This window comes from Ochotona curzoniae, unplaced genomic scaffold (genome assembly GCF_017591425.1).
Source record: "Ochotona curzoniae isolate NIBS_2020 unplaced genomic scaffold, NIBS_Ocur_1.0 contig_605, whole genome shotgun sequence".
Lineage (NCBI taxonomy): Eukaryota > Metazoa > Chordata > Mammalia > Lagomorpha > Ochotonidae > Ochotona > Ochotona curzoniae.
Genome location: NW_024466491.1, coordinates 1,678,196 through 1,700,385, shown reverse-complemented (window position 1 = coordinate 1,700,385; position 22,190 = coordinate 1,678,196). Strand labels below are relative to the sequence as shown.

General features: G+C 67.8%; 4 protein-coding genes across 6 annotated transcripts; 1 reads left to right on the top strand and 3 right to left on the bottom strand.

The window, feature by feature from the left end:
* Positions 1–2,549: 2,549 nt before the first annotated feature.
* DAPK3 (death associated protein kinase 3) lies at positions 2,550–8,323 on the bottom strand. Of its 2 annotated transcripts, none has more exons than XM_040990458.1 (8): positions 8,136–8,323; positions 5,663–6,023; positions 5,404–5,533; positions 5,215–5,263; positions 4,592–4,618; positions 4,230–4,382; positions 3,800–3,880; positions 2,550–3,611 (listed from the first exon to the last, which is right to left on the bottom strand). In XM_040990458.1, exons 1-8 carry the CDS (start codon positions 8,231–8,233, stop codon positions 3,110–3,112), a joined length of 1,401 nt encoding a protein of 466 aa, XP_040846392.1. In that variant the 5' UTR covers positions 8,234–8,323; the 3' UTR covers positions 2,550–3,109. The 2 variants fall into 2 exon arrangements, with proteins under 2 accessions (XP_040846392.1, XP_040846391.1); XM_040990457.1 differs by having other exon boundaries at positions 2,550–3,646; positions 3,835–3,880.
* Positions 8,324–10,143: 1,820 nt separating this feature from the next.
* LOC121163059 (complement factor D-like) lies at positions 10,144–11,586 on the bottom strand. Of its 2 annotated transcripts, none has more exons than XM_040990303.1 (5): positions 11,425–11,586; positions 11,107–11,269; positions 10,866–11,010; positions 10,515–10,775; positions 10,144–10,357 (listed from the first exon to the last, which is right to left on the bottom strand). In XM_040990303.1, the coding sequence occupies exons 1-5, from the start codon at positions 11,486–11,488 to the stop codon at positions 10,160–10,162; spliced, it is 831 nt and encodes a 276-aa protein (XP_040846237.1). In that variant the 5' UTR covers positions 11,489–11,586; the 3' UTR covers positions 10,144–10,159. The 2 variants fall into 2 exon arrangements, with proteins under 2 accessions (XP_040846237.1, XP_040846236.1); XM_040990302.1 differs by having other exon boundaries at positions 11,107–11,263; positions 11,434–11,586.
* Positions 11,587–12,433: 847 nt separating this feature from the next.
* Positions 12,434–18,147, bottom strand: ELANE (elastase, neutrophil expressed). The gene is made up of 6 exons (XM_040990198.1): positions 17,861–18,147; positions 17,681–17,766; positions 13,536–13,692; positions 13,257–13,398; positions 12,752–12,982; positions 12,434–12,664 (listed from the first exon to the last, which is right to left on the bottom strand). The coding sequence occupies exons 1-6, from the start codon at positions 18,145–18,147 to the stop codon at positions 12,491–12,493; spliced, it is 1,077 nt and encodes a 358-aa protein (XP_040846132.1). The 3' UTR covers positions 12,434–12,490.
* Positions 18,146–22,155, top strand: PLPPR3 (phospholipid phosphatase related 3). The gene is made up of 7 exons (XM_040990450.1): positions 18,146–18,217; positions 19,544–19,729; positions 19,800–19,941; positions 20,116–20,311; positions 20,389–20,446; positions 20,533–20,706; positions 20,809–22,155. The coding sequence occupies exons 1-7, from the start codon at positions 18,146–18,148 to the stop codon at positions 22,153–22,155; spliced, it is 2,175 nt and encodes a 724-aa protein (XP_040846384.1).
* The last annotated feature ends 35 nt before the right edge of the window (positions 22,156–22,190 follow it).

The following is a 22,190-nucleotide window of genomic DNA, read 5'->3' as shown; positions in this document are numbered from 1 at the left end:
CACTTCCCAAGGCCACCCTGGCCAGGGACACCCCAGCCTCACAGTACCCAGGCCGTCACGCCGGGACTGAAGGAGGACCCAGCAGTATCTGCTGGCCTCCCACCACCACTCCCATCGCAGGGTCTCAGCAAGGTAGGGGCGCAGCTGAGGGAGGGCTCCATCATGAAGAAAGGTCCCAGGGTGTTGGGGTGAGAGGTAGGGAGGACGCTTCCCACCTTAGGCTTTTCCTGTTCGCCATCCCTACCTGCTCCGGCCAGCAGAGCCAGTAACGCGGACACGGCGAGGGCCTGGGGGATGAGGCACCGACAGGAGACCAGTGATGGCGGAAGTCTCTCTGAAGTCTCTCCTTTGCCCTTTCACCTCTACTTGTTTATTCTCCCCCCCACACCCTTATTAGCACATATTGAATACAGCTGAGTCCAATCAGACCAGGTGCTTCTAGCTCCAAGCCCACTCCCTGCAGTGCTTGGCTTAAGCGCTAGTAACTCCTTAGCCCACAACACCCACCCAAGCCTGCATGCAGCCCTGGGGTCACTTGTCCACACGGCCAAGGTCCGGTCCCAGCCGGGAGGGACTGGGGGCCTGTGTGTCTGTATGGAGCAGGGTGGGTCTCGCGTGGCCACTTGTCTGACGCGCGTGGGCCGGTTCTCACAGCGTGAGGGCTGGAGGGGCCGCCCCAGCTGCTGCCCCGGCTGCCTTTATAGCTGTACCCCCTGGGATCAGCAGTGCCCGCCACATCCTGCCCTTGTATGGGCATCGGCAGGGGTGACCGTGGCTGGACCCAGGGCCTTGCCAGCCCCCAAGACCAGGCAGGGAGTGAACAGCATGCCCTTTGAGCCAAGCACCCCAAGCCTGGTGCTAAGCTGATGAGCCGTGGTGGGCAGCCAGCAGGCCGGGGCTCCCATCCCAGCTGGGGCCTCCCTGGTGACACAGGGGCGGCCTGAATGCTGCCCACCCTTCTCTCATGCACCAAGGCCCCAGCTACAGCATCCATGTTATCTGGGGACCAGATGTGGCCCCTGGCTGGGGCCGTGAGCTGCTGCCCGGCACGCGTGCTGTGTCAGGTGTCTGGGGCCTGCCTATGGCTGACTCCTGCCCTCACTGACGGGTGGAAGTGCCAGTAATGGGATGCCAGCCGCTGACACAAGCACCCACAGGGCTGGGGCCAGCTCAGCTGGCCTTCCTGTCCCTGTCCGTGCCCGGTGCCAGGGTCTCTGTTCCAGACCATTTCTCACTGGCCTGGTCTGACATCCTTCCCGCTGTGCCCAGCCCTGGCACAGAATCCCGGGGCACCTCAAGCTATGGATGGAGGAGGAGACACAGGCCCAGGGAGGGGGCCCCAGGGGGGTGAGGACCTCTGTCTGCTGCTTTCCAGAGAGGCTGCCCCACACTGGCATGCTGCCCCCAGGGACAGCGCAAGGCGGGGTGCCCAGCCATGTCGGGGGCAAGGACACAGCAGCACATGGTTCGTGTCTTGGGCCTCTCTGGCAGCCGGCACTCGGTCAGACAGACCTCATACCCACACTGCTGCCTCCGTCACAGTCCCCTTCATAGGGCAGCCTGCCTTGTGTCCTCAAAGGGAGGCCACTCCACAAAGTGTGCGGTAAGCGGGATGACGGGGTGAAGTTTGGGGCACGCACGAGGCACCAGGGCTGCAGATGCTATTTGGGACGCCCGCTGGGTGGGAGTCTTGCCCCCACGTCTGACCCAGCTCCCTGTGGACCCGCACCCTGGGAGGAGCTGGTAGTGCAGGCTACCCTCGTGGACGCCCCAGCCAGAGTTCCCGGCCTCAGCCTGGCCCTGCCTGGGCTTGTTGGGGTGTGTTATGTACTGCAGATGGGAGATATGTCTGCCTTGCAAATAAAAACAGAAAGAGTAGGGAGCCCGTGTTGTGGCCCAATAGGTAAAGCCACCACTATTGACACTGGCAACCCAATGTGGACACCAGTTCGAATCCCGGCTGCTCCACTTCCCATCCAGCTCCCTGCCTGTGGCCTGGGAAAGTGGCAGAGGATGGCCCAAAGCCTTGGGACCCTGCACCTGCGTGTGGGAGACCTGGAAGAGGCTCCTGACATCAGATCCTCTCAGCTCTGGACATTAAGACCACTTGGAGAGTAAGCCAGGGGATGGAAGATCTTTCTGTCTCTCCTTCTCTCTCTAAATCTGATTTTCCAATACGAATAAACATAAAGTGGCATTTTATGTTCTGCTGTTGACCGCGTGTGCCTCAGTCTAAAGAGAGCCGAATTAAGAGTGTGAGAAGATTAACTGCGTTGACCTTCCTGGACGGATCTTCAGGCCCCACTCCCGACTGTGCAGGGCCTGTGCCATGCCCCCTCCAGGTGGACGTGGCACTGCAAGCACCCTGTGCCCAGGACAGCCCCTGCCCTGTCCCCGTGGGCTGTCACTGCCAGCCCTCAGCCACGCAGCGTGGCCCCGGCCCTGTCCCATGGCTGTCCCCGCCAGCCCTCAGCCACGCGGCGTGGCCCCGGCCCTGTCCCATGGCTGTCCCCGCCAGCCCTCAGCCACGCAGCACACAGCGATGGCAGAGCCGAGTTTTATTTCTTTGGATCTGACAGGCCCAACCAGCGTGGCCGCTGTCCCCCACCCCAGGTGCAAGCTTTGGATCAGCATGGATCTGCTGGAGGCCCCTACCCCCACCACGGCCTATGCACAGGCAAAGGGGTCCCCATAACCCCGCTGAGGCCCTGGAGCCAGGCTGCTGCCCAAGCAGAGGCCCACAGGGCGGGAATGGGGTACCTGGACCTCTGCCAGGATGCACGGACATGTCCCTGCAGCCGCAAGGGAGAGTGGCCGAGTGACAAGGAGGGATCAGCCTGCTGCCCAGCACTGTGTGGGCTCTTGGGGCAACCCAGCAGGGCAGGCCCAACTGACCGTGCAGGGAGGCTCCAGGTCCTGGCGTGGGGCATGGACCGGGCACCCAGGCCTCCTGGCACGGCCAGATGGTGTGTGTGTGTTGGTGGTACTGAGTCTCCAGTCCCCTTCACGGCCAGCCCCAGCTGACTGAGTGCCAAGGCGGGACCACGGGTGGAGCAGAGGCCGGGCCGGGAGGGGCTGGCTTCCACTCCCGCGAACAGGCGTGAACTGCCTAGCGCAGGCTGCACTCGCTGGCCTGCGGCTTCTCCTGCTCCAGGGCGCGCACCAGGTCCTGCACGAAGCGCATCTCGGAGGCCACTTGCTTGGCCAGCGCCTCGTAGCGGTTCTCCAGGCGGCTGAAGCGGCGTTTGAGGCCGCTGGCCCCCAGCAGCGCGCCCTTGGCCTCCTCCTGGGCCTGGCGCTGCAGGGCCTCCGTCTTGTGCAGCTCCAGCCGCAGGCGCCGCAGGGTCTGACCGATGCCCTCGTGTTCCTCCTTGTACCAGGCCTCCTTCTCCACGTAGATGGCCGTCAGCGCCTGCACGTCCTCGTGGCACAGGCGCCGGCCGCGCTCCAGCTCGCGCAGGCCCTCCTCGGCGGCCGCCACCTCCTCCAGCACCTTGGAGAAGCGCTCGAAGCTGGCGTAGCTGTTGTTGGGCGGCATGCTGGAGTGCGATTTGATGGTGTACTCCTTGAGACGCGCCGTCTTCAGGCGTCTCCGCTCCGGCTTACGGCCGCTCTCCTCGCTACGCACGTTCCGCCGGCGGATGGCCTGTGGGGGACACGGGGGTGCCCAGCCGTGAGGTCACGGCACAGACCCCAGCCCCTCCACCTGCACGGGCCTGCCCACCCTGCAAGGTGATCCGGCCCCACAGCTCCAGTCTGAGGCCCCCAGGCTCAGGGACACGGCCCACATTTCAGGGACCCGTCTCCCCTCTCTAGCAGTCCCCAAGCCCCCACCTTGATCCAGGAGTGCTCCAGGCTCTGGGCAATGGTCATCCTCCTCCTGGAAGAGCCCCCAAGTTCAGGTTATAGGGGGTCCCACCCTCACCACCCACCCAGGCCCTGCCCCAGGCTGATCCAAGGACACCAGGTCCCCCAGGGCTCGCAGGAGGGGCTGCCAGTGGCCAGCAAGGACAAGGGCAGATTGCAGGGTCGGGGGGGGGGAGGGGGGGACCATCGCATTGCCAGGATTCTAGATTTCTCTAGGAAAAAACTAGCGATCTGGAATTTTACACAGAAATGACTTTAAACAATGACAGGAAGTGGCTTCAAGTCCCAGGCCAGGCCGGTGGAGCAGGGTAGGGAGGGGCAGGGCCACCCCTGCCACCCCACTCTCCTCCCCCGGGGCCTACTTGGGGTCCTTGACGAGCAGCCGGCGGATGAAGTCCTTAGCCAGCTCGCTGGTGTTGCTGAAGTACTCCTCGTCAAAGTCGTAGTTGACGGCCGAGATGTTGGTGAGCGTCTCCTGCTTGGTCTCACCCAGGAACGGGGACGCACCGCTGAGGCTGGGGGATGGACGTGGCTCGGTCAGGCTGTCCACGGTGCCCTGCCTCACGCACCCCGCGACCCCCCGCCACAAGCCAACAGGTGGGCAGCCGAGTCAAACCCAGCTCCACCCAGGGGGCACCACATGGCTAGGAGGGGGCAAGCAAGGCAGAGGATGCCTGGGTGCCGGGCCTGCACCCGTGGCCTCCAAGCGGAGTCTGGTACTCACAGGATGTAGGTGATGACGCCGATACTCCTATGGACAGACGGGGACAGTAGGTCAGGGCCTGGCTGGGAGCGTCCCACCATCACCCTGAGCTCACCTTCCCGGCAGCCAACCCCACCGGCCCCTCAGCAACCCTGTCATCCAGCGGACTGCTAACCACGCCCTGGCTCCCCAGGCCTCCTGGGGCTCCTTGCTCCCTCTGAGGGGGTCACTGGTGTGGTCAGCCCCCGGACGCAACAAGAGTGTGGGGCCCGGGCTGGGAGCACTGGGGCCAGGAGGGGCCGGGCTGGGAGCACTGGGGCCAGGAGGGGCCGGGCTGGGAGCACTGGGGCCAGGAGGGGCCGGGCTGGGAGCACTGGGGCCAGGAGGGGCCGGGCTGGGAGCCCTGGGGCCAGGAGGGGTCGGGCTGGGAGCACTGGAGCCCTGGGGCCAGGAGGGGCTGGGCTGGGAGCACTGGGGCCAGGAGGGAGCATTGGAGCCCTGGGGCCAGGAGGGGCCGGGCTGGAAGCACTGGGGCCAGGAGGGGCTGGGCTGGGAGCACTGGGGCCAGGAGGGGTCGGGCTGGGAGCACTGGAGCCCTGGGGCCAGGAGGGGCCGGGCTGGGAGCACTGCGCCCACACACTCACCACATGTCCGCCTCCAGGCCCAGCGGCTCATAGTTGACAATCTCAGGAGCTACGGACACAGGATGGGGGCTCAGGGCCAGGCACGGAGACACGGCCCCGTGACCCCAGGCGCTCCACGGGGCAAAGACTGGGACGGGCAGGAGGGTAGGAGGGCAGGAGGGTAGGAGGGCAGGAGGGTAGGGCCCTCACCCACAAACTCCGGGGTGCCGAAGATGTTCTTGAACTCGTTGCCCGCCTCGATTCTGTGGGCGATGCCGAAGTCGATGAGCTTGATCCGGGGGTTGGGCACATTCTTATCAAGCAGCATGATGTTCTCGGGCTGCGGGGGGGACGGAGAGGCCGTGGGGGGCCCTGAGCACCAGCCGGAGGGGCGGGGGTGGGGGGCCGCCCCGCCTCGCCAGCCCAGGAGACTCCCCCGCCACCCCGCTGCACCCCCAAGGCGCTCCACCTTGAGGTCAAAATGGGCGATGCGCTTGGAGTGCAGGTAGTGGACGCCGTCGAGGATCTGCTTGAGGAACTGCGTGGCCTCGTCCTCCGTCAGCGACTCCTTCTCGGCCAGGAAGTCGAAGAGCTCGCCGCCCGACACCAGCTCCAGGATGAGCACCACGTCGGTCCTGTTCTCGAAGACGTCGTGCAGGGTGATGATGTTGGGGTGCCGGATGCCCCGGAGGATGCTGACCTCGCGCTCGATCTCCTCCCGGCTCACGCCGCGCCGGCTGGACGACAGGCGCCGCTTCTTGATGAACTTGGCCGCGTACTCCTTCCCCGTGCCCTTCTGCCGGCACTTGCGCACGATGGCGAACTGGCCGCTGCGGGATGGGTGCACGTGAGGAGCGCCACGCAGCCGGGCGGGCGTGGTGGGCTCCACACACAGGGTGTGGGATGCCAGCCCGCCGTCCCGTGGATGCTGGCTCAAGTGCCGGCTGCCCTGGGCCCCTGTCCCCCACAGGGGAGACTGGGACAGAGCTCCTGGCTCCTGGCTGCTGTGCCCATGTGGGGGGGTGAAGCTCTCCCTCAACTGTCCCCTTCCCTTTAACTCGGCCTTTCAAATAGCTAGAGTAAATCTTTTTTTTTTTTTTTTAAATAACCCAGATACAGGAAAAACATGTAGAAACAATGGTTTTATCCAGCTTCCTGGAGCCCTTTGACCCACTGTGTCCTAATCAACTATGTAAAAATTATCAAAATAAAATAAGTGAGCCCAGCGCGGTGGCCTAGCGGCTAAAGTCCTCGCCTTCAAAAAAGTGCTGGGATCCCATAAGGGTGTCGGTTCTAATCCCGGCTGCTCCACTTCCCACCCAGCTCCCTACTTGTGGCCTGGGAAAGCAGTCCAGGATGGCCCAAAGCCTTGGGACCCTGCACCCACGTGGGAGACCCGGAGGAGGCTCCTGGCTTCGGATCGGCTCGGCTCTGGACACTTGGAGAATGAATAAGAAGATGGAAAATCTTTGTCTCTCCTTCTCTCTTTACAATAAGAAGAAACAAAAAGTGGCAGTTCATGTTCTGCTGTGCACATAGCTCGCTCTAAAATACACAGACTGCAGAACTGTACATGTGTACACACGAAATCACACACGTCGGATAGGCTAGGGTCACACACACTGATCCCCAGTACATCCCCTCACACCACATGCCCCCAGTCTTGCTAGAATGTTCCAGGCCGCCCCAGCACAGGCCAACCCCGGAGCTGCAGACGGCTGCATGGCCGTGTGCTCTGCCCTGGGTGGAACATGTCACGCAGTTGCCACCTGCGTCCCAGCTGACTGGGCTCTGCGCTTATCAGCTCAGGTCTCGCGTTCTAAACAGACACACTGGTGAGGGTGTTACTCAAGTCCGCCAGTGGGTAGGCCGGGCCTGTCCCTCGGGGTCCCCCACCCGCACGGCCGGGCCTGCCCCTCGGGGTCCCCCACCCGCACGGCCGGGCCTGCCCCTCGGGGTCCCCCACCCGCACGGCCGGGCCTGTCCCTCGGGGTCCCCCACCTGCATGGCCGGGCCTGCCCCTCGGGGTCCCCCACCTGCACGGCCGGGCCTGTCCCTCGGGGTCCCCCACCTGCACGGCCGGGCCTGTCCCTCGGGGTCTCCCCTGGGATCAGACCAGACAGGATTCCCCCCTCAGGGGGCCGGCTCAGCACCAGCTCCCGAGTGAGGGGTCCTGGCCACAGCAGCGCATAGAGGGCCACGGCATGTCGGGGTAGGGGGCACCCCAAGTCCCAGTGCAGCCCACAGGGGCTGCCAGGATCCCACAGACGCCTGGCTCCTCCTCAAATTCCCTTCTGGCGACATCATGGGGCAGGCCCGGGGAGGCCAGCAGCAAGGCCTCCAAATAAGGCTGCAGGCAGCGGCCGGAAGTGCTGGGAGCTTGGGGAGGACCACTGGGTGGACATGCGGGGAGGACACAGGAGGTGGACGCACGGGGAGGACACACCGGGTGGACGCGTGGGGAGGACACAGGGGGTGGACGCGTGGGGAGGACACAGGGGGTGGACAGACAGGGTGGACACACCGGGTGGACGCGTGGGGAGGACACACCGGGTGGACGCGTGGGGAGGATGCACCGGGTGGACACAGGAGGTGGACGCGTGGGAAGGACACACCGGGTGGACACAGGAGGTGGACGCGTGGGAAGGACACACCGGGTGGACGCGTGGGAAGGACACACCGGGTGGACACAGGAGGTGGACGCGTGGGGAGGACACACCGGGTGGACACAGGAGGTGGACGCGCGGGGAGGACGCACGGGGAGGACACACCGGGTGGATGCTTGGGGAAAACGCACGGGGAGGACACACCGGGTGGACACACCGGGTGGACGCGCGGGGAGGACGCACGGGGAGGACACACCGGGTGGACACACCGGGCGGACGCGCCGGGCCGATCAGGGAGGACACCTCGGGCCGTCCGCCAGGCCCGCGCCCGCTCACCTGCCCAGCTCCTCCCCCATCTCGTAGTGCTCCTCCACGTCCTCCTGCCTGAAGGTAGACACGGCCGTGTCCATGTCGTCCGCGGGAAGCGCCGTCATGGCGGGGAGCCTGCGGCGCTGCGACCCTGGGGACGGAGACGGACACCGAGGGAGCCGCGCCCAGGACCCGCACGCCTCCCGACCCCGCAGGACGCCGCCTCCCGGACCCAGCGGCCTCAGACCCCGCGCTGCGCCTGCGCCGACGTCACCGCCGCCCCAGCGCCCGCCCACCGCTGCCAGGCGCTGTCTTCCCATTGGCTGCCCGGGTCTCCTGCCCTGATACTATTGGCTAGAACCAACGTTAGTCAGCCCGACCGGAGGGCAGGCGCCCCGCCCTGACACAAGGACACGCCCTCCGATCACCCCGCCCACCGCTGGCAGACGCGGCCTCTCACTGGCTGGCCCGCCCTTCCAAGGATTTGATAGGCTGAGACGAGTGCCAGTCAGCCAGACTGAAGGCTGACTTGGCTTCCAGCACCAGGACCGTCCCTCCATCCCGCTGGACCCGCGGCCCAGGACTGAGGTCCGGCCTCCCGCTTCCTGTTCCGCAGGAGCCGCAGGAATCCGAGCGGGGTGGGAACGCGGGCCTTCCTCCTGGCCCGAAGGACAGCCCGGCATGGGGGACAGCTCAGCCCCGGGGACAGCCCGGCATGGGGGACAGCCCAGTCCTGGGGACAGCCGGACATGGGGGACAGCCCAGCCCCAGGGACAGCCGGACATGGGGGACAGCCCAGCCCCAGGGACAGCCGGACATGGGGGACAGCCCAGCCCCAGGGACAGCCGGACATGGGGGACAGCCCAGTCCCGGGGTCAGCTCGCCATGGTGGACAGACCAGCCCGGGGGACAGCTTAGCATCAGAAGACAGCTGGACATGGGGGACAGCTAGCATGAGGGAACAGCCAGCTTGGGGGGACAACCCAGATTGGGGGTCAGCCAGCATAGGGGGACAACCAGCATGGAGGGACAGCCAGCATGGGGAGACAGCCCAGATTAGGGGTCAGCCAGCATAGGGTGACAGCCAGCATGGGGGGACAGCCCAGCCCAGCACAGTGGACATCCCGGCCCAGGGAACAGTCCACACGGTTCCCACAGGGCTCCCTCCTAGGTAGATTCCAGGGCGCAGGGTCACTCCTGCCATGTGACCCCAACCCGGAGCAAAGCATGCCTGGCACGTTCTCCTCACACAGTGCGCCCTGCCCTCCTTGTGGGCTCGCCTCCCCACCCCTTGGCGTGGGAACCTGGGCACCCAGCTGGGAGTTCCAGGCCGCACCCCCGTGCCCCTCCTGTGACCCACTCTTGGCTGCTGACCCCCACCCTGGCACTCACAGGGTGCACCCTGGGGGTCCCTGCCCCATCACCCGGGGGCACCTGCAGCGTGCGCCCTGAGGTCCCTGTCCCCCCACCCCAGGGCGCCCACAGCGTGCGCCCTGGGGGTCCCTGCCCCATCACCCAGGGGCACCTGCAGCGTGCGCCCTGAGGTCCCTGTCCCCCCACCCCGGGGCGCCCACAGCATGCGCCCTGGGGGTCCCTGCCCCATCACCCGGGGTGCCAGCAGCGTGCACCCTGGGGGTCCCTGCCCCCTCACCCGGGGTGCCCACAGCGTGCGCCCTGGGGGTCCCTGCCCCCTCACCCGGGGTGCCCACAGCGTGCGCCCTGGGGGTCCCTGCCCCCTCACCCGGGGTGCCCACAGCGTGTGCCCTGGGGGTCCGTGCCCCATCACTCGGGGTGCCCACAGCGTGCGCCCTGGGGGTCCCTGCCCCATCACCTGGGGTGCCCACAGCGTGCGGCCTGGGAGGTCCTGCCTCCCCACCCCCGGGGGGAGGCCTGCAGCGTGCGCCCTGGGGGTCCCTGCCCCACTCGGGGTGCCCTGCAGTGCAGGGGTTGGGGAGCCCCTACTCCCTCGCGGCAGGGCTCGCACGTCCCCGCAGACACGGCGTAGGTCCCGCGTCCACGCAGCGGCCATGCACGCTCAGAGAGGAACGCCTTTATTGCTCGGCCGGCACCGCCCCAGTGGTCACCGCCTCGAGACCCGCCGTGGCGTTCAGGACGCTGTCGATCCAGCCCGCATAGCTCGCCACGCGAGTGTAGATGCCGGGCTTCTTGGGATTGCCGCAGACGCGCGAGCCAGCCGTGACCACGGCCTCCACCACGCCCCCGCACACGAGCGGACCCCCGGAGTCCCCCTGCATGGGCAGAACCATGCTTGTTAAGCACCAGACCCCCGTGCCAGGCTCCCGGCCCCTCTGCCCCTCTCCCTGCGCAGTTTCACCCCGCCCCTGCTTCGGGGGGCCCTGCTGCCCGCACCCCTCCAAACCCCGCCGGCGACCCTGCCCCGCGCACCCTGCAACTGTCTTTGCGCCGCTGGCTCTCGGCACACATCATGCGCTCGCTGACGGCGCCGTCGTGGTGCACGCGCAAGTTGCACACGGTCCGGTTGAGCACCGGCAGCTGCACGTGCTTCAGGAGGTCGGGCCGGCGTCCCGCGTGACTGTCCACGCCCCAGCCGGCCACGTCGCACAACGTGTCGGGCGCCACGTCGCGATCCTGACGCTGCCAAGGCAGGGTGCGCACGGCGGGGCCCAGGAGCGCCTTCTCAGCCAGCTGCGGGGCGGGCAGGGAGGACGTTAGAGCCGAGCGGCCCCGGAGGCGCCTCCGCGCGGGACAGGGCGCTGGGGACGCGGGGCGCCGCACCTGCAACAGCAACAGGTCGTGCTCCGTGGTGTTGGCGTGGCTGTCCGGGTGGGGCACCACGCGACGCACGGAGTACAGGCGCTTGGAGGGCTCCGGCTGCGACAACGAGTGCGCGCCCAGCAGCACCTGCAGCGGCTCGCCGTCCCTGGGCACGGAGCGAGGCGGCGGTCCGGTCGGAGCCAAGGCCACTCCGGGCACCCCCGAGGGGCCCTCCCGTCCCGCCCGGGCGCGGCCCACTCACGCGTCCTCCAGGCAGTGCGCGGCGCTCAGCACCCACTCCTCGGCCACCAGGGCGCCGCCGCACACGTGCGTGCCGTTCACCTGCACCGACGCCATGTAGGGCAGCGCGTGGGGCTGCACCACCTTGCCGCCCAGGATGCGGCCACGGGGCTGCGCGGCTGCGGGTTGGCGGGCGGCAGAGCGTGAATCGCCAGCCCACCCGGGAGGGACGCCCCAGTTCCCTCTGTTGGCGCGGCTCAGGGTCCCCCACCTCCCGCGGGCACCGTCTCCCTCTGCTACCCGGAGGGCTGGGCTGGGGTCCGTCCTGCTTGCCCCGGGGCCCACTCACCGCACACGGCAGCTCCCAGGAGCGCCAGAGCCGCCCAGCTCGCCGCCCTCTGCATGCTGAGCCGGCTGGGGACGCTGTGCTGGGGCAGTGTCCTGGGGCGCTTCAGCCCCAGGCAGCCGTGCTGGGGGAGGAGCCCCGCCAGCCGCCCCCACTTCCCTCTTCCTCCTCTCCAAGGCCTGGCGGTATGTCCCCTGCCAGATTTCCACAGTTCTCCGCCTGCCCTGTCACCCACCCCCCAGACTCCCACCCTCACAACCCCGGGTTTCACAATCGCCCCTGAGCCTACGGCTGTAAACAACCCCTCCTCTCCCTCCGCGGCAGGGGCCAGGGCATCTGGCAGGTCTCCTGGTCCCTGTGCCCGCCAGAAGGGAGGGTGGCAAGGGGGCAGACAGGAACCTGGCAAGGGGGAGCGGGCAGCCAGTGGAGGCACCTGCCCGCAGGAGGCGGCACCTCAGCCTTTGAGCTGTGGCGAGGTGCAGGTTCCCCTGGCCTGCCTCTGAGTGGTAGAGCCAGCCCACCGCGCCTCACAGGCGGAGTGAGAGGAGCCGCATGGCAGCAGGTTGGGGCCTCGGTCATGCACTTAGCTCCATGAGTGGGCTCCCCGCTGGCCTATCAGATGGAGCCGGCCCCTTAGGGAATCGATCGGATTGTGTAACCTCAGCGCTGCCAGTTACACAACCAACAACTGGTACCAGAGCCTCCCGCACACAGAGCCTGCGTGGAGGGAGCTGAGGATGGGGGTAGGGGCAGGAGAGGGGGTGACCTCCAGCTCTGGACAACCAAGGTGGGCTAGACCCCTGGATGGCATCTCCTGAGGCCAGCCCCACACCCACTGCCCGTCAGTGGCTGCCACAGGCGCCCTGGACGCACTCAATAACCGGGACTTGACAGTGGGGAAGGGGCTCACTTCTGGCCCCAGCTCACCCACTTCGCCGCCACTTGGTGGCAGCGTACCCAAGAGAGGCCCAACGAGGGACGGCAGCGCGTTGGTTCTGCAAAACAAGGGGGGCTTTTATTGTGTCAAGCACTTGGGAGGGGGCAGCAGCCACGCGGGGGCTCAGCGGGGCCTGTCCATGAGGTCCCTGGCATGGATGATGGAGTTGACCCAGTCGGAGAACTGTGCCACCGGGGCGAAGCCGTCGGGGTAGACCCCTGAGGCGCAGCCGCCACGTACGAAGGAGTCGACGCCCTGCACCAGCCCATTGCAGATCAGGGGTCCACCGGAGTCCCCCTGTGGAGGTAGGCGGTCAGCGGCTGGGTGGCCAGGATGGCCAGCCCTTCCCGGGGCGCATAGGGGGAGTCCATGACCCTCACGTACAAAGCAGATGCCAGCCTGCCGGCGCCGCACCAGCGTGCACACGTTACTGCTGCGGCACAGCGAGGTCACCACGGTCACATTCAGCTGCTGCAGGACGCGGGACAGCCGCCGGTGCGTGCCCAGCCGGCCCCAGCCGATGACCAGGCACCGTGCGCCGTTGCCCACGCCGTCGCCCTGGGCCGGCAGCTGGGCCACCTGCACGTTCTTGTTAATGGTTGCCGACCCGTTGAGCTGCGAACAGAGGGGGCGTGGGCGACTGGAGGGGCGGTGGGCGGCTCCCCCTGCCCTCCCAGTGCGGCCACCAAGACGCAGGACCCCCCCTGGCAAGCAGGCCCAGCTTTTGCCTCCCCCTCCGCGCTTCACCCCAGTACTGGCAGCCCTCCGGCTCTGCAAAGCTTCCACACACACACACACCCATGCTCGACCCCTCAGCCTGCACCCAGGGGTGCCCGGCCGGGCTGCTTCCTGCACCCGAGACCTTGCCCCTATCCCACGACACCCGCACCTGCAGGACCACGATGTCATTCAGCAGGAATATGGGGTCGAAGCCGTTCTCGAAGACGCGCTGGATGGCGAAGGTCTGTCGCGTGCGTTCTCGCCGCTTCAAGTTGTGGGCACCCAGCACCACCTGCACCGACCGGAAGTTCCTGGGGGGCAGGGGGGACAAGCAGTGCATGGAGTGTCCAGCATGGAGCCCAGCGGGTCCCGTGGGTACACAGGACAGATCCACCAGGGGCCCTGGAGGTGCCCTCCCTCTGCCCAGAGCCAGAAGCTGGCCACTCACACGCCGTTCATGCAGTGTGCAGCCGACAGCACGAAGTTGGGGGCGATCAGGGTGGCCCCGCAGAAGTGGCCGCCCCGACGCTGCAGGGACACCATGAAGGGCCAGGCATGGGGCCGAGCTGACCGGCCGCCCACGATCTCAGAGGCCAGTGCAGGGCCTGGGAACGCAGAGCCAGGAGCAGGTGTGAGGGGCTGCTGGCTGCCCGCGGCCCCTGGGACACCTACCCTCAGCCAGGGCCTGACCCACCCTGCTCCCACTAGCCAGCCGACACCCAGGGACCCAGGGAAGAAGGAAGGGCAGGAAGCCCTGCTCACCGGCCAGCAACAAGCCCAGCAGGGCTGCAGCCAGCATTGTGTGGGCTTAGGCTGTGTCTGGGGGGACCCTCCCTGGTCTCTTTATAGCCCCCCCAGGAGGGAGGCCGTTGGGTTGCCACATGGCCTGCAGGGACCTCACTTCCTGCCTGTTCCCAGGATGGGGCACAAGGCAGGGGCTGAGAAGGGGAGCCCAGGGCGGGTGGGCACCGACAGGGCCACCGTCTCAGGTGAGAGCAGCCGTCAGCATGGGTAGTGCAGCCGTGTCCCAGGCCTGTCTCATGCATGTCCCAGGCGTGTCCCACATACATCGCAGGCGTGTCCCAGGCGTGTCTCATGTATGCCCCAGGCGATTGCCAGAGCCCACTCACCTGCCGTTCTGGCATCCTCTTTTTGCCCAAGCCTGACAGACATGGCTCAGGTCCCCTCCACCTGTGCTATGGGCCTCAGTTTACCCGGGGCATTCAAACAGTGGCCCCACCTAGCCAACTGACCAGAGCACCAGCCCTTCGCTGGGCCGGGCGAGGCTGTGTCACCTCTCTCTTCACCCCTGGCCCGGGGCTGCCTCTCAGAGTCACTCCACTCCCTTGATCCGGGCCAGGCTGGGACAGGGACCCCCCTGGGAACCCCAGTCAGGGTCAGGAAGGGCCAAGGGGTTCCCACACCAGCCGCCCTGCCCCCTAGGATGTTTCCACTGCAACTGCCAGTCGCCAACGCTGTCGCAAGGGGCAACGTCCCGGGTGCTGTGGGAAGAGTCAGGGGACGCAGCCAACGGCCAGACGGGCGTTGCCCAGGGTGGCGCCTGCTGCACGCACCCATCCCAGCTGGACAGCAGGGGTATGGGGCACCACCCACGGGCCAGGGGAGCCAGGGGAGCCAGGGGTGTTCAGAGCACAGTGACCTGTCTTCTCCCCTGAGAGAGGAGGAGGGTTAGCACCCCCTGGAGGGAGCCAGGAGCTCAGCGCCCAGAGGCTGCAGGGGGCCCTGGGGAGGAAGGGGTGTCGCCCCACACACACCCTGCACCCTCTGGGTGACTGCATGGGGGAGCCAGGAGCTCAGCGCCCAGAGGCTGCAGGGGGCCCTGGAGAGGAAGGGGTGTGGCCCCCCCCTACACCCTGCACCCCTGGGTGACTGCATGGGGGAGCCAGGAGCTCAGCACCCAGAGGCTGCAGGGGGCCCTGGGAAGGAAGGGGTGTCGCCCCCCACACACCCTGCACCCCTGGGTGACTGCATGAGGGAGTCAGGAGCTCAGCGCCCAGAGGCTGCAGGGGGCCCTGGGAAGGAAGGGGTGTCGCCCCCCCTACACCCTGCACCCCTGGGTGGCTACATGAGGAGCCAGGAGCTCAGCGCCCAGAGGCTGCAGGAAACGTCTGGGAAGGAAGGGGTGTCGCCCCCCACACACCCTGCACCCCTGGGTGGCTACATGAGGAGCCAGGAGCTCAGCGCCCAGAGGCTGCAGGGAACGCCTGGGAAGGGGTGTCCTTGCCCCCCACACACCCTGCACCTCACATCCTGTCACTCCGCTGGGACGGCGGGAACGCGCAGTTCCGGACGTGGCCGCTAGGCGGCAGCAGGGCGCGCCTTGGCGAGGAGGCGGGGCGTGCGTGGAGGAGGAGGTGACAGACCAAGGCCAACGACAGACAGGCAGGCCGACCAACCACACACCAGAGCCCGCCCACCTCAATTGACAGGCAGGCAGGCTATCCAACCACACCGCGTAGCTGGGATCCCGCCCTCTGAGTGACAGGCAGACCAGCCAACCACACCGCGCGCCTGGTGTCCCGCCCTCCGAGTGACCAGCCCGTGGACGGGGGCCGGCCGGGCAGCCATCCTGCTGCGGCTGCGCTGCCCGCCGCTCCCAGACGAGGGACCTGGGTTCGAGTCCCGCTCCCAGCTTCCGCTCGGCAAGGGGCGGGGAGGGAGTACTCCACAAAACCAGGAAAAAAGATTCCGATAAACGGTCACTTTAACCTTGATTGCTTTGGAAAGGAGGAGCGACTGGCATCCCGAAGTGACTCCCTCGGGGTGCAGGGCTCAAGGATTGGCCACCTCCGCTGCAAGAGAGAGGGGACAGGCGTCTCCCATCCTCTGGTGTCTACAAGTAGAAGGCAGAAGCCAGGAGCTCCTCTGGGTCCCTCCACCCCAGGGTCACTGCTGCCCCTCAATGCTGACCTCAAGGCCCTGCACCCCGGGGTCCCTGCTGCACCCCCCCTCGTGCTGACCTCAAGGCCCTGCACCCTAGGGTCCCTGCTGCACCCCCCCCTCATGCTGACCTCAAGGCCCTGCACCCCGGGGTCCCTGCTGCACCCCCCCTCATGCTGACCTCAAGGCCCTGCACCCCGGGGTTCCTGCTGCACCCCCCCTCATGCTGACCTCAAGGCCCTGCACCCCGGGGTTCCTGCTGCACCCTGGAGTCCCTGCTGCACCCCGGGGTCCCTGCTGCACCCCCCCTCGTGCTGACCTCAAGGCCCTGCACCCTAGGGTCCCTGCTGCACCCCCCCCTCATGCTGACCTCAAGGCCCTGCACCCCGGGGTCCCTGCTGCACCCCCCCCTCATGCTGACCTCAAGGCCCTGCACCCCGGGGTTCCTGCTGCCCCCCGTTGCTGGCCTCAAGGCCCTGCACCCTGGGGTCCCTGCTGCACCCTGGGGTCCCTGCTGCCCCCCAATGCTGACCTCAAGGCCCTGCACCCCGGGGTCCCTGCTGCACCCCCCCGCCCCGTGCTGGCCTCATGTTCCGGCACTCTTAGGTGGGCTGTGGGCCTCCCGGGGCAGCTGACATTGTTCTGGGGGCCAGTGTTGTCAAGTGGGGCTATTTCCCAGTGACAGTACATAGCCGGGGCCTCCCCCCTCAACACACAGGTCAGGCAGGGCCTTGGGGGCACCTGACATCCGCAGTGTCCGGGCAGTGTCTACCTCAGCCCAGGCGCAGGCCGCTGTCCCCTCCCTTCCCCGCCTCACCCAGCCCCTGGTGCCCAAGGAGGCCCTGCTCTGTGCCCATGTCCATGCCTGGGCAGCTCCCCACCTGTACTGCCAGGACTGGTGTGCCAGGCCTCAGGTCAGGTGCGCAGGGTCCACTGCAGGCCGGGCCTCCTCTCTCGTCCTTCGGCCCCTGGGCGAGGTCTCACGTCCACCTGGTGGCGCCCAGCTCCTGGGGACACGCGAGGCCTGCTCGGGGTGGGCACAGGGGTCCAGCCCTGTACACCTTGGTTCCCGGGTCACACCCACTCTGGGAGGCAGCAGGTGCTTCAGGGTTGGGGTCCCTGCCACCCATGGGGGAGACCCAGAAGAAGGGAGCTCTTTCTCCTGCTGTCTTGCAATAAAGACTGAAACTAAACTTAAAACTATATTTTGCAAACCTGCTGCTTAGGTCTCTTGGACAGGGCCTCACACACACACACACACACACACACACGCGCGGGCACTCACTAAGTGCGCGTCTGGACCCAGGATGCCCCTACCCCGAGAGCGAGGACCCCACGACAGAGGGGACCCGTGGATGGTGGGGGCAGGATGAAGGAGGGGGCCCTGGCACAGAGTAGACCCCAGGACAGAGTGGTCCCAGGGATGGAGGGGACCCCAGGATGGAGGGGTGAGAAGCCAGAGGGGACCCCGGGAAAGAGGGGCAGGGTGGGGTGCCGGGGGGGACCCTGGGATAGAGGGGACCCCGGGACAGAGGGAGCAGAGCGCTGGAGGGGACCCCGGGCTGGAGGGGCGAGGAGCAGGAGGAGACGCCGGGATACAGGGGTACCCCAGGCCGGAGGGCTGAGGAGCAGGAGGGGACCCCCGGGACGGAGGGGCGAGGAGCAAGAGGAGACGCCGGGATACAGGGGTACCCCAGGCCGGAGGGCTGAGGAGCAGGAGGGGACCCAGGGCCGGAGGGGCGAGGAGCAGGAGGGGACCCCGGGCCGGAGGGGCGCGGCTGCAAAAGGGACCCCGCCCCCGCCACGCCTCTTCTTTTGTCTCCCGCCCGCCCGCTCGCCATGGAGACGCGCGTTGGGGAGGGGGCCGGGCACGTCGGGAGCGGCCGGGAGGCGCGGACCCCGAGCCCCGGGCCCGCGCGCGGGAGGCGGGGACGGCGCGCCAGGCGCCAGGCCCGGGCACAGACGCGCGCGGCGCCCCCGGCCGCCGAGACAAAGAGCCCCGCCCCGCGCGCAGGCGGCCGAGCCCCCCGGGTCCCCTGCGTCCGGCTCTGTGCGCCCTGCGCCCTGCGCCCTGCGCCAGGTGAGGGGCCGCGGGCGCTCGCGCGAGCTGCAGGCTGAGGCCGCGCTGCAGCCACGGCCTGCGACGCCCGCGGCACCATGCTCACCGCCAAGGCCAGCAGGACCCCGAAGGACAGCATGACGCTGCTGCCTTGCTTCTATTTCGTGGAGGTGAGCAGGGGGCGCGCCCACCACGCCGCCCACCCGCGCGTGGGCGGCACGGGGGGGTGGGGGCTGCAGGCGGAGCTCACCTGTCCACCCGAGGCTGGTGGGAGGCCAGTGGAGTGGAGGCGGGGGGCTCCGGGGTAGTAGGGGGGCGTTGCTTGAGGTGGGGGTGTGCGTTCCGGCCCTTCCAACGTCCTTCCCCCCCAGCCACCACTGCGAGACGTGCACACACCAAGGGGTGCCGGGGTGCGGGGCTGGGCCTGGCAGGAAGAGAGGTGATTCCCATGGGGGTCCCACAGCCTCTGGGAGGAGGCAAGGCGGGGCAGGACCTGAGGGGCTGCAGTAGGGGTCGGCCAGGCTCTGCTAGGGGCGGGGTCTCCACCGGCAGCATCTCCCTGCCCCCAGCGGCTGGACCCTGCGCTTTCCTGTACCCAGGCCCAGCCAGGCACCTGTGAGCTCAGCCCTACAAGAGTGGGTTCCGGCCCCAGCGGGGAGCTCCCTGGTTGCAGGTACAGGGGCCAGAGATCTTGGTCCATCCTCCACCGGCTAGCCAGGTGCATCAGCAGGGAGCCGGATGGGAGGTGGAGGACCAGGACTCGAACCTGCATCGCAGGCTCTGTCTTCACCTGGGAATGTTTCCGCGTAGGACTTGGAGCATGGGCGACTGACTTCTCCCGAACCCCACATTCTCCAGGTTGTGGGGTGCTGGATGGGGAGGAGCCTGAACTCAGGGTCTGTCTGACACAATGGTGCAAAGGGCTAATCCTCTGCCTGCCAACACCAGCATCCCACGTGGGCGCCGGTTCGTGTCCAGGCAGCCCTGCTTCCCATCCAACTTGTGGCCCGGGAAAGCAGCAGAATATGAGCCAGGGCCTTGGAAGCCTGCACCTCCGTGGGAGACCCAGAAGCAGCTTCTGGCTCCTGGCCTTGGCCATTTGGAGAGTGAACCAGCAGATGGAAGATCTTTCTTTCCTTCTCTGTAACACTGCCTTTTCAAATAAAATTAATAAATTAAAAAAAAAAAGATGGGGCCCCCACGTGGCTGGGGAGGGCTCCCCAAGGGGGCATACCCAAGGCCCTGAAGGAACTAGCCGCCTGCTGACACCCACGAGTGCCAGTGGCTCCTCCGCCTGCCTTGTCTGGGACACCTGCCTGGGGGCATGTCCCGTTCCAGGGCCACAGGGCAGGATGGAGCCACCTGCCCCCTGAGGGATGCCTCTCTCGTGGGGACCCAACTGCAGGCTTTCCTAAGGCTCAGGAAGCCTAGGGGGTGAACAGGCTTGGTCCCAAAGCAGGGGCCACAGGCTGACCGCAGCAGCCCCATCCCCGCAGCTGCCCATCGTGGCGTCCTCCGTGGTGTCGCTGTACTTCCTGGAGCTGACGGACGTCTTCAAGCCGGCCAAGGTGGGCTTCCAGTGCTATGACCGCTCGCTGTCCATGCCCTACGTGGAGACCAGTGAGGAGCTCATTCCCTTGCTGATGCTGCTCAGCCTGGCCTTCGCCGCCCCCGCCGCCTCGGTGAGTGCCCAGCTGGCCGGCCTGCCGCGCGCTGCCAGCCGAACCCGGCTGAGCCTCCTGTCGTCCGCAGATCATGCTTGGCGAAGGCCTGCTCTACTGCCTGCAGTCCCGGCTGTGGGGCCGCGGGGCTGTCCCCGGTGGGGCCGAGGGCAGCATCAGCGCTGGCGGCTGCAGCCTCAGCTCCTTCCTGCGGCGAACCGTGCGTTTCGTGGGTGAGTCGCCTGTCGGCTGAGCCACCCGGTACCCGCTCCAGGTCTGATCCCGCTCCACATTTGTCCAGCCCTGCCGTCCACTCCAGGCTGTGACCCCGCTCCTGCACGCGTGCGTGCATGCCTGCCTTACAGGCCCGGTACCGACCATCACCCCTCTCCACGCCCTCTCCACAGGCGTGCACGTGTTCGGCCTCTGCGCCACAGCCCTGGTGACGGATATCATCCAGCTGGCCACCGGCTACCATGCACCCTTCTTCCTCACCGTCTGCAAGCCCAACTACACGCTCCTGGGCACCTCGTGCGAGGCCAACCCCTACATCACACAGGACATCTGCTCTGGCCACGACACGCATGCCATCCTGTCGGCGCGGTGAGCCAGGCACCCGTGGGCCGGGGCAGTGGGGTGGGCGTGCGGGGGTGGGGGGGCTCACACGCCGTCTCTTCCAGGAAGACCTTCCCCTCTCAACACGCCACGCTGTCAGCTTTTGCGGCGGTCTATGTGTCTGTGAGTGTCCCAGGCCCCCCACCCCCCGGACGCCCCTGCCCCGCGCGCGCCTGCCTGCTGAGCGCCCCCTCCCCTCCCGCCCTCAGATGTACTTCAACTCCGTCATCTCGGATGCCACCAAGCTGCTCAAGCCCGTGCTGGTGTTCGCCTTCGCCATCGCGGCCGGCGTGTGCGGGCTCACGCAGGTCACGCAGTACCGCAGCCATCCTGTGGATGTCTATACGGGATTCCTCATCGGCGCCGGCATCGCCGCCTACCTGGTGAGCTCGAGGGCCGGGGGGCACCGGGGCACCCCGAACGCGCCCACCCTCCCCTCCCCTGGGTCCTCGGGGCTCACACACCCTGCTCCTCTACCACCCCAGGCTTGCCACGCCGTGGGCAACTTCCAGGCCCCGCAAGTTGAGAAGCCGGTCCCGACGGCGGCGCCCAGCAAGGATGCGCTACGCGCCCTGACGCAGCGGGGCCACGATTCCGTGTACCGGCAGAGCAAGTCGGCTAGCAGCGACCAGCTGGGTGGCGCCGGGCGGCTGGAGGGCGCACCGCGGCCCGCGGCCCGCGAGAAGACGCCCCTGGGCAGCCTGAAGAGGGCCAGTGTGGACGCGGACCTGCTAGCCCCGCGCAGCCCCATGGTGAAGGAACACATGGTCACCTTCAGCAACACGCTGCCGCGGGCCAGCACGCCATCGCTGGACGATCCCGCCCGGCGCCACATGACCATCCACGTGCCGCTCGACGCCGGGCGCTCCAAGCAACTCATCAGCGAATGGAAACAGAAGACGCTGGAGGGCCGCGGCCTGGGGCTGCCCGATGAAGGCAGCCCGGCGCATCTGCGCGCGCCTGCGGAGCCCATGGCGGAGGAAGAGGAGGAGGAGGAGGAGGAAGAGGAGGAGGAAGAGGAAGAGGAGGAGGCGGAGGAGGAGGTGGAAGGTAGCCCGGTGCCGCCCTCTCTGTACCCCACCGTGCAGGCGCGCCCGGGGCTGGGGCCGCGGGTCGTCCTGCCGCCCCGGGCAGGGCCGCAGCCACTGGTGCACATCCCCGAAGGCGCGGCGCCAGGGGCCGGCCTGTCCCCGAAGAGCAGCGCAGCGGTGCGTGCCAAGTGGCTCCTGATGGCCGAGAAGGGCGGTGGCACCGCCGCGCCCGCGCCCGGCTCGCAGACGCGCGTGGCCAACCCCCCGCGCCTGCTGCAGGTCATCGCCATGTCCAAGGCCTCGGGCGCGTCGGGCCCCAAGGCGGCCGAGACCGCTTCATCCTCCAGCGCCAGCTCCGACTCGTCCCAGTACCGCTCGCCGTCGGACCGCGACTCGGCCAGCATCGTGACCATCGATGCCCACGCGCCGCACCACCCCGTGGTGCACCTGTCCGCCGCGCCCGCGCCCTGGGAGTGGAAGTCGGCGGGCGGCGGGCCCAAGGGCGCGGAGGGTGAGGGCGCCTACGAGCTGGGGGACCTGGCACGCAGCTTCCGCGGGGTCAAGACTGCCGGCGTGTCCCCCGGCTCGTCCGTCAGCGACGTTGACCAGGAGGAGCCGCGCTTCACCGGCGTGGCCACCGTCAACCTGGCCACGGGCGAGGGTCTGCCCCCGCCGGGCGCGGCCGACGGCGTGCTGGGGCCGGCCAGCCGGGAGTCCACGCTGCGGCGCGCGGCGCTGGGCGAGGCGGCCGAGGCCGAGGGCTACTACCGGAGGGTGGCCGCCCGCCGCTTCCAGGACTGAACATGGCATGCGGGGGGCACCGGGCGAGGGTGGGG

What these genes read in the sequence shown, in the direction of transcription:
- DAPK3 (XM_040990458.1), bottom strand. Translation starts at nt 8,233, where the DNA reads ATGACGGCGCTTCCCGCGGACGACATGGACACGGCCGTGTCTACCTTC. An exon ending in TCGCCCATTTTGACCTCAAG is followed by an intron (nt 5,534 to 5,662) that starts GTGGAGCGCCTT and finishes TCCCCCCCGCAG; the next exon opens with CCCGAGAACATCATGCTGCT. An exon ending in CTGCTAGAGAGGGGAGACGG is followed by an intron (nt 3,612 to 3,799) that starts GTCCCTGAAATG and finishes TAGCGAGGAGAG; the next exon opens with CGGCCGTAAGCCGGAGCGGA.
- LOC121163059 (XM_040990303.1), bottom strand. Translation starts at nt 11,488, where the DNA reads ATGCAGAGGGCGGCGAGCTGGGCGGCTCTGGCGCTCCTGGGAGCTGCC. An exon ending in TGCCGTGTGCGGTGAGTGGG is followed by an intron (nt 11,270 to 11,424) that starts CCCCGGGGCAAG and finishes CCGCCCGCCAAC; the next exon opens with CCGCAGCCGCGCAGCCCCGT. An exon ending in ACGACCTGTTGCTGTTGCAG is followed by an intron (nt 10,776 to 10,865) that starts GTGCGGCGCCCC and finishes CCCGCCCCGCAG; the next exon opens with CTGGCTGAGAAGGCGCTCCT.
- PLPPR3 (XM_040990450.1), top strand. Translation starts at nt 18,146, where the DNA reads ATGCTCACCGCCAAGGCCAGCAGGACCCCGAAGGACAGCATGACGCTG. An exon ending in GCGAACCGTGCGTTTCGTGG is followed by an intron (nt 19,942 to 20,115) that starts GTGAGTCGCCTG and finishes CCCTCTCCACAG; the next exon opens with GCGTGCACGTGTTCGGCCTC. An exon ending in TTGCGGCGGTCTATGTGTCT is followed by an intron (nt 20,447 to 20,532) that starts GTGAGTGTCCCA and finishes TCCCGCCCTCAG; the next exon opens with ATGTACTTCAACTCCGTCAT.
- ELANE (XM_040990198.1), bottom strand. Translation starts at nt 18,147, where the DNA reads ATGGTGCCGCGGGCGTCGCAGGCCGTGGCTGCAGCGCGGCCTCAGCCT. An exon ending in CCTCAGCCCTCCGGCCTGGG is followed by an intron (nt 13,693 to 17,680) that starts GTACCCCTGTAT and finishes CTGCGTTCCCAG; the next exon opens with GCCCTGCACTGGCCTCTGAG. An exon ending in GGCAGGCTGGCATCTGCTTT is followed by an intron (nt 12,665 to 12,751) that starts GTACGTGAGGGT and finishes CTACCTCCACAG; the next exon opens with GGGGACTCCGGTGGACCCCT.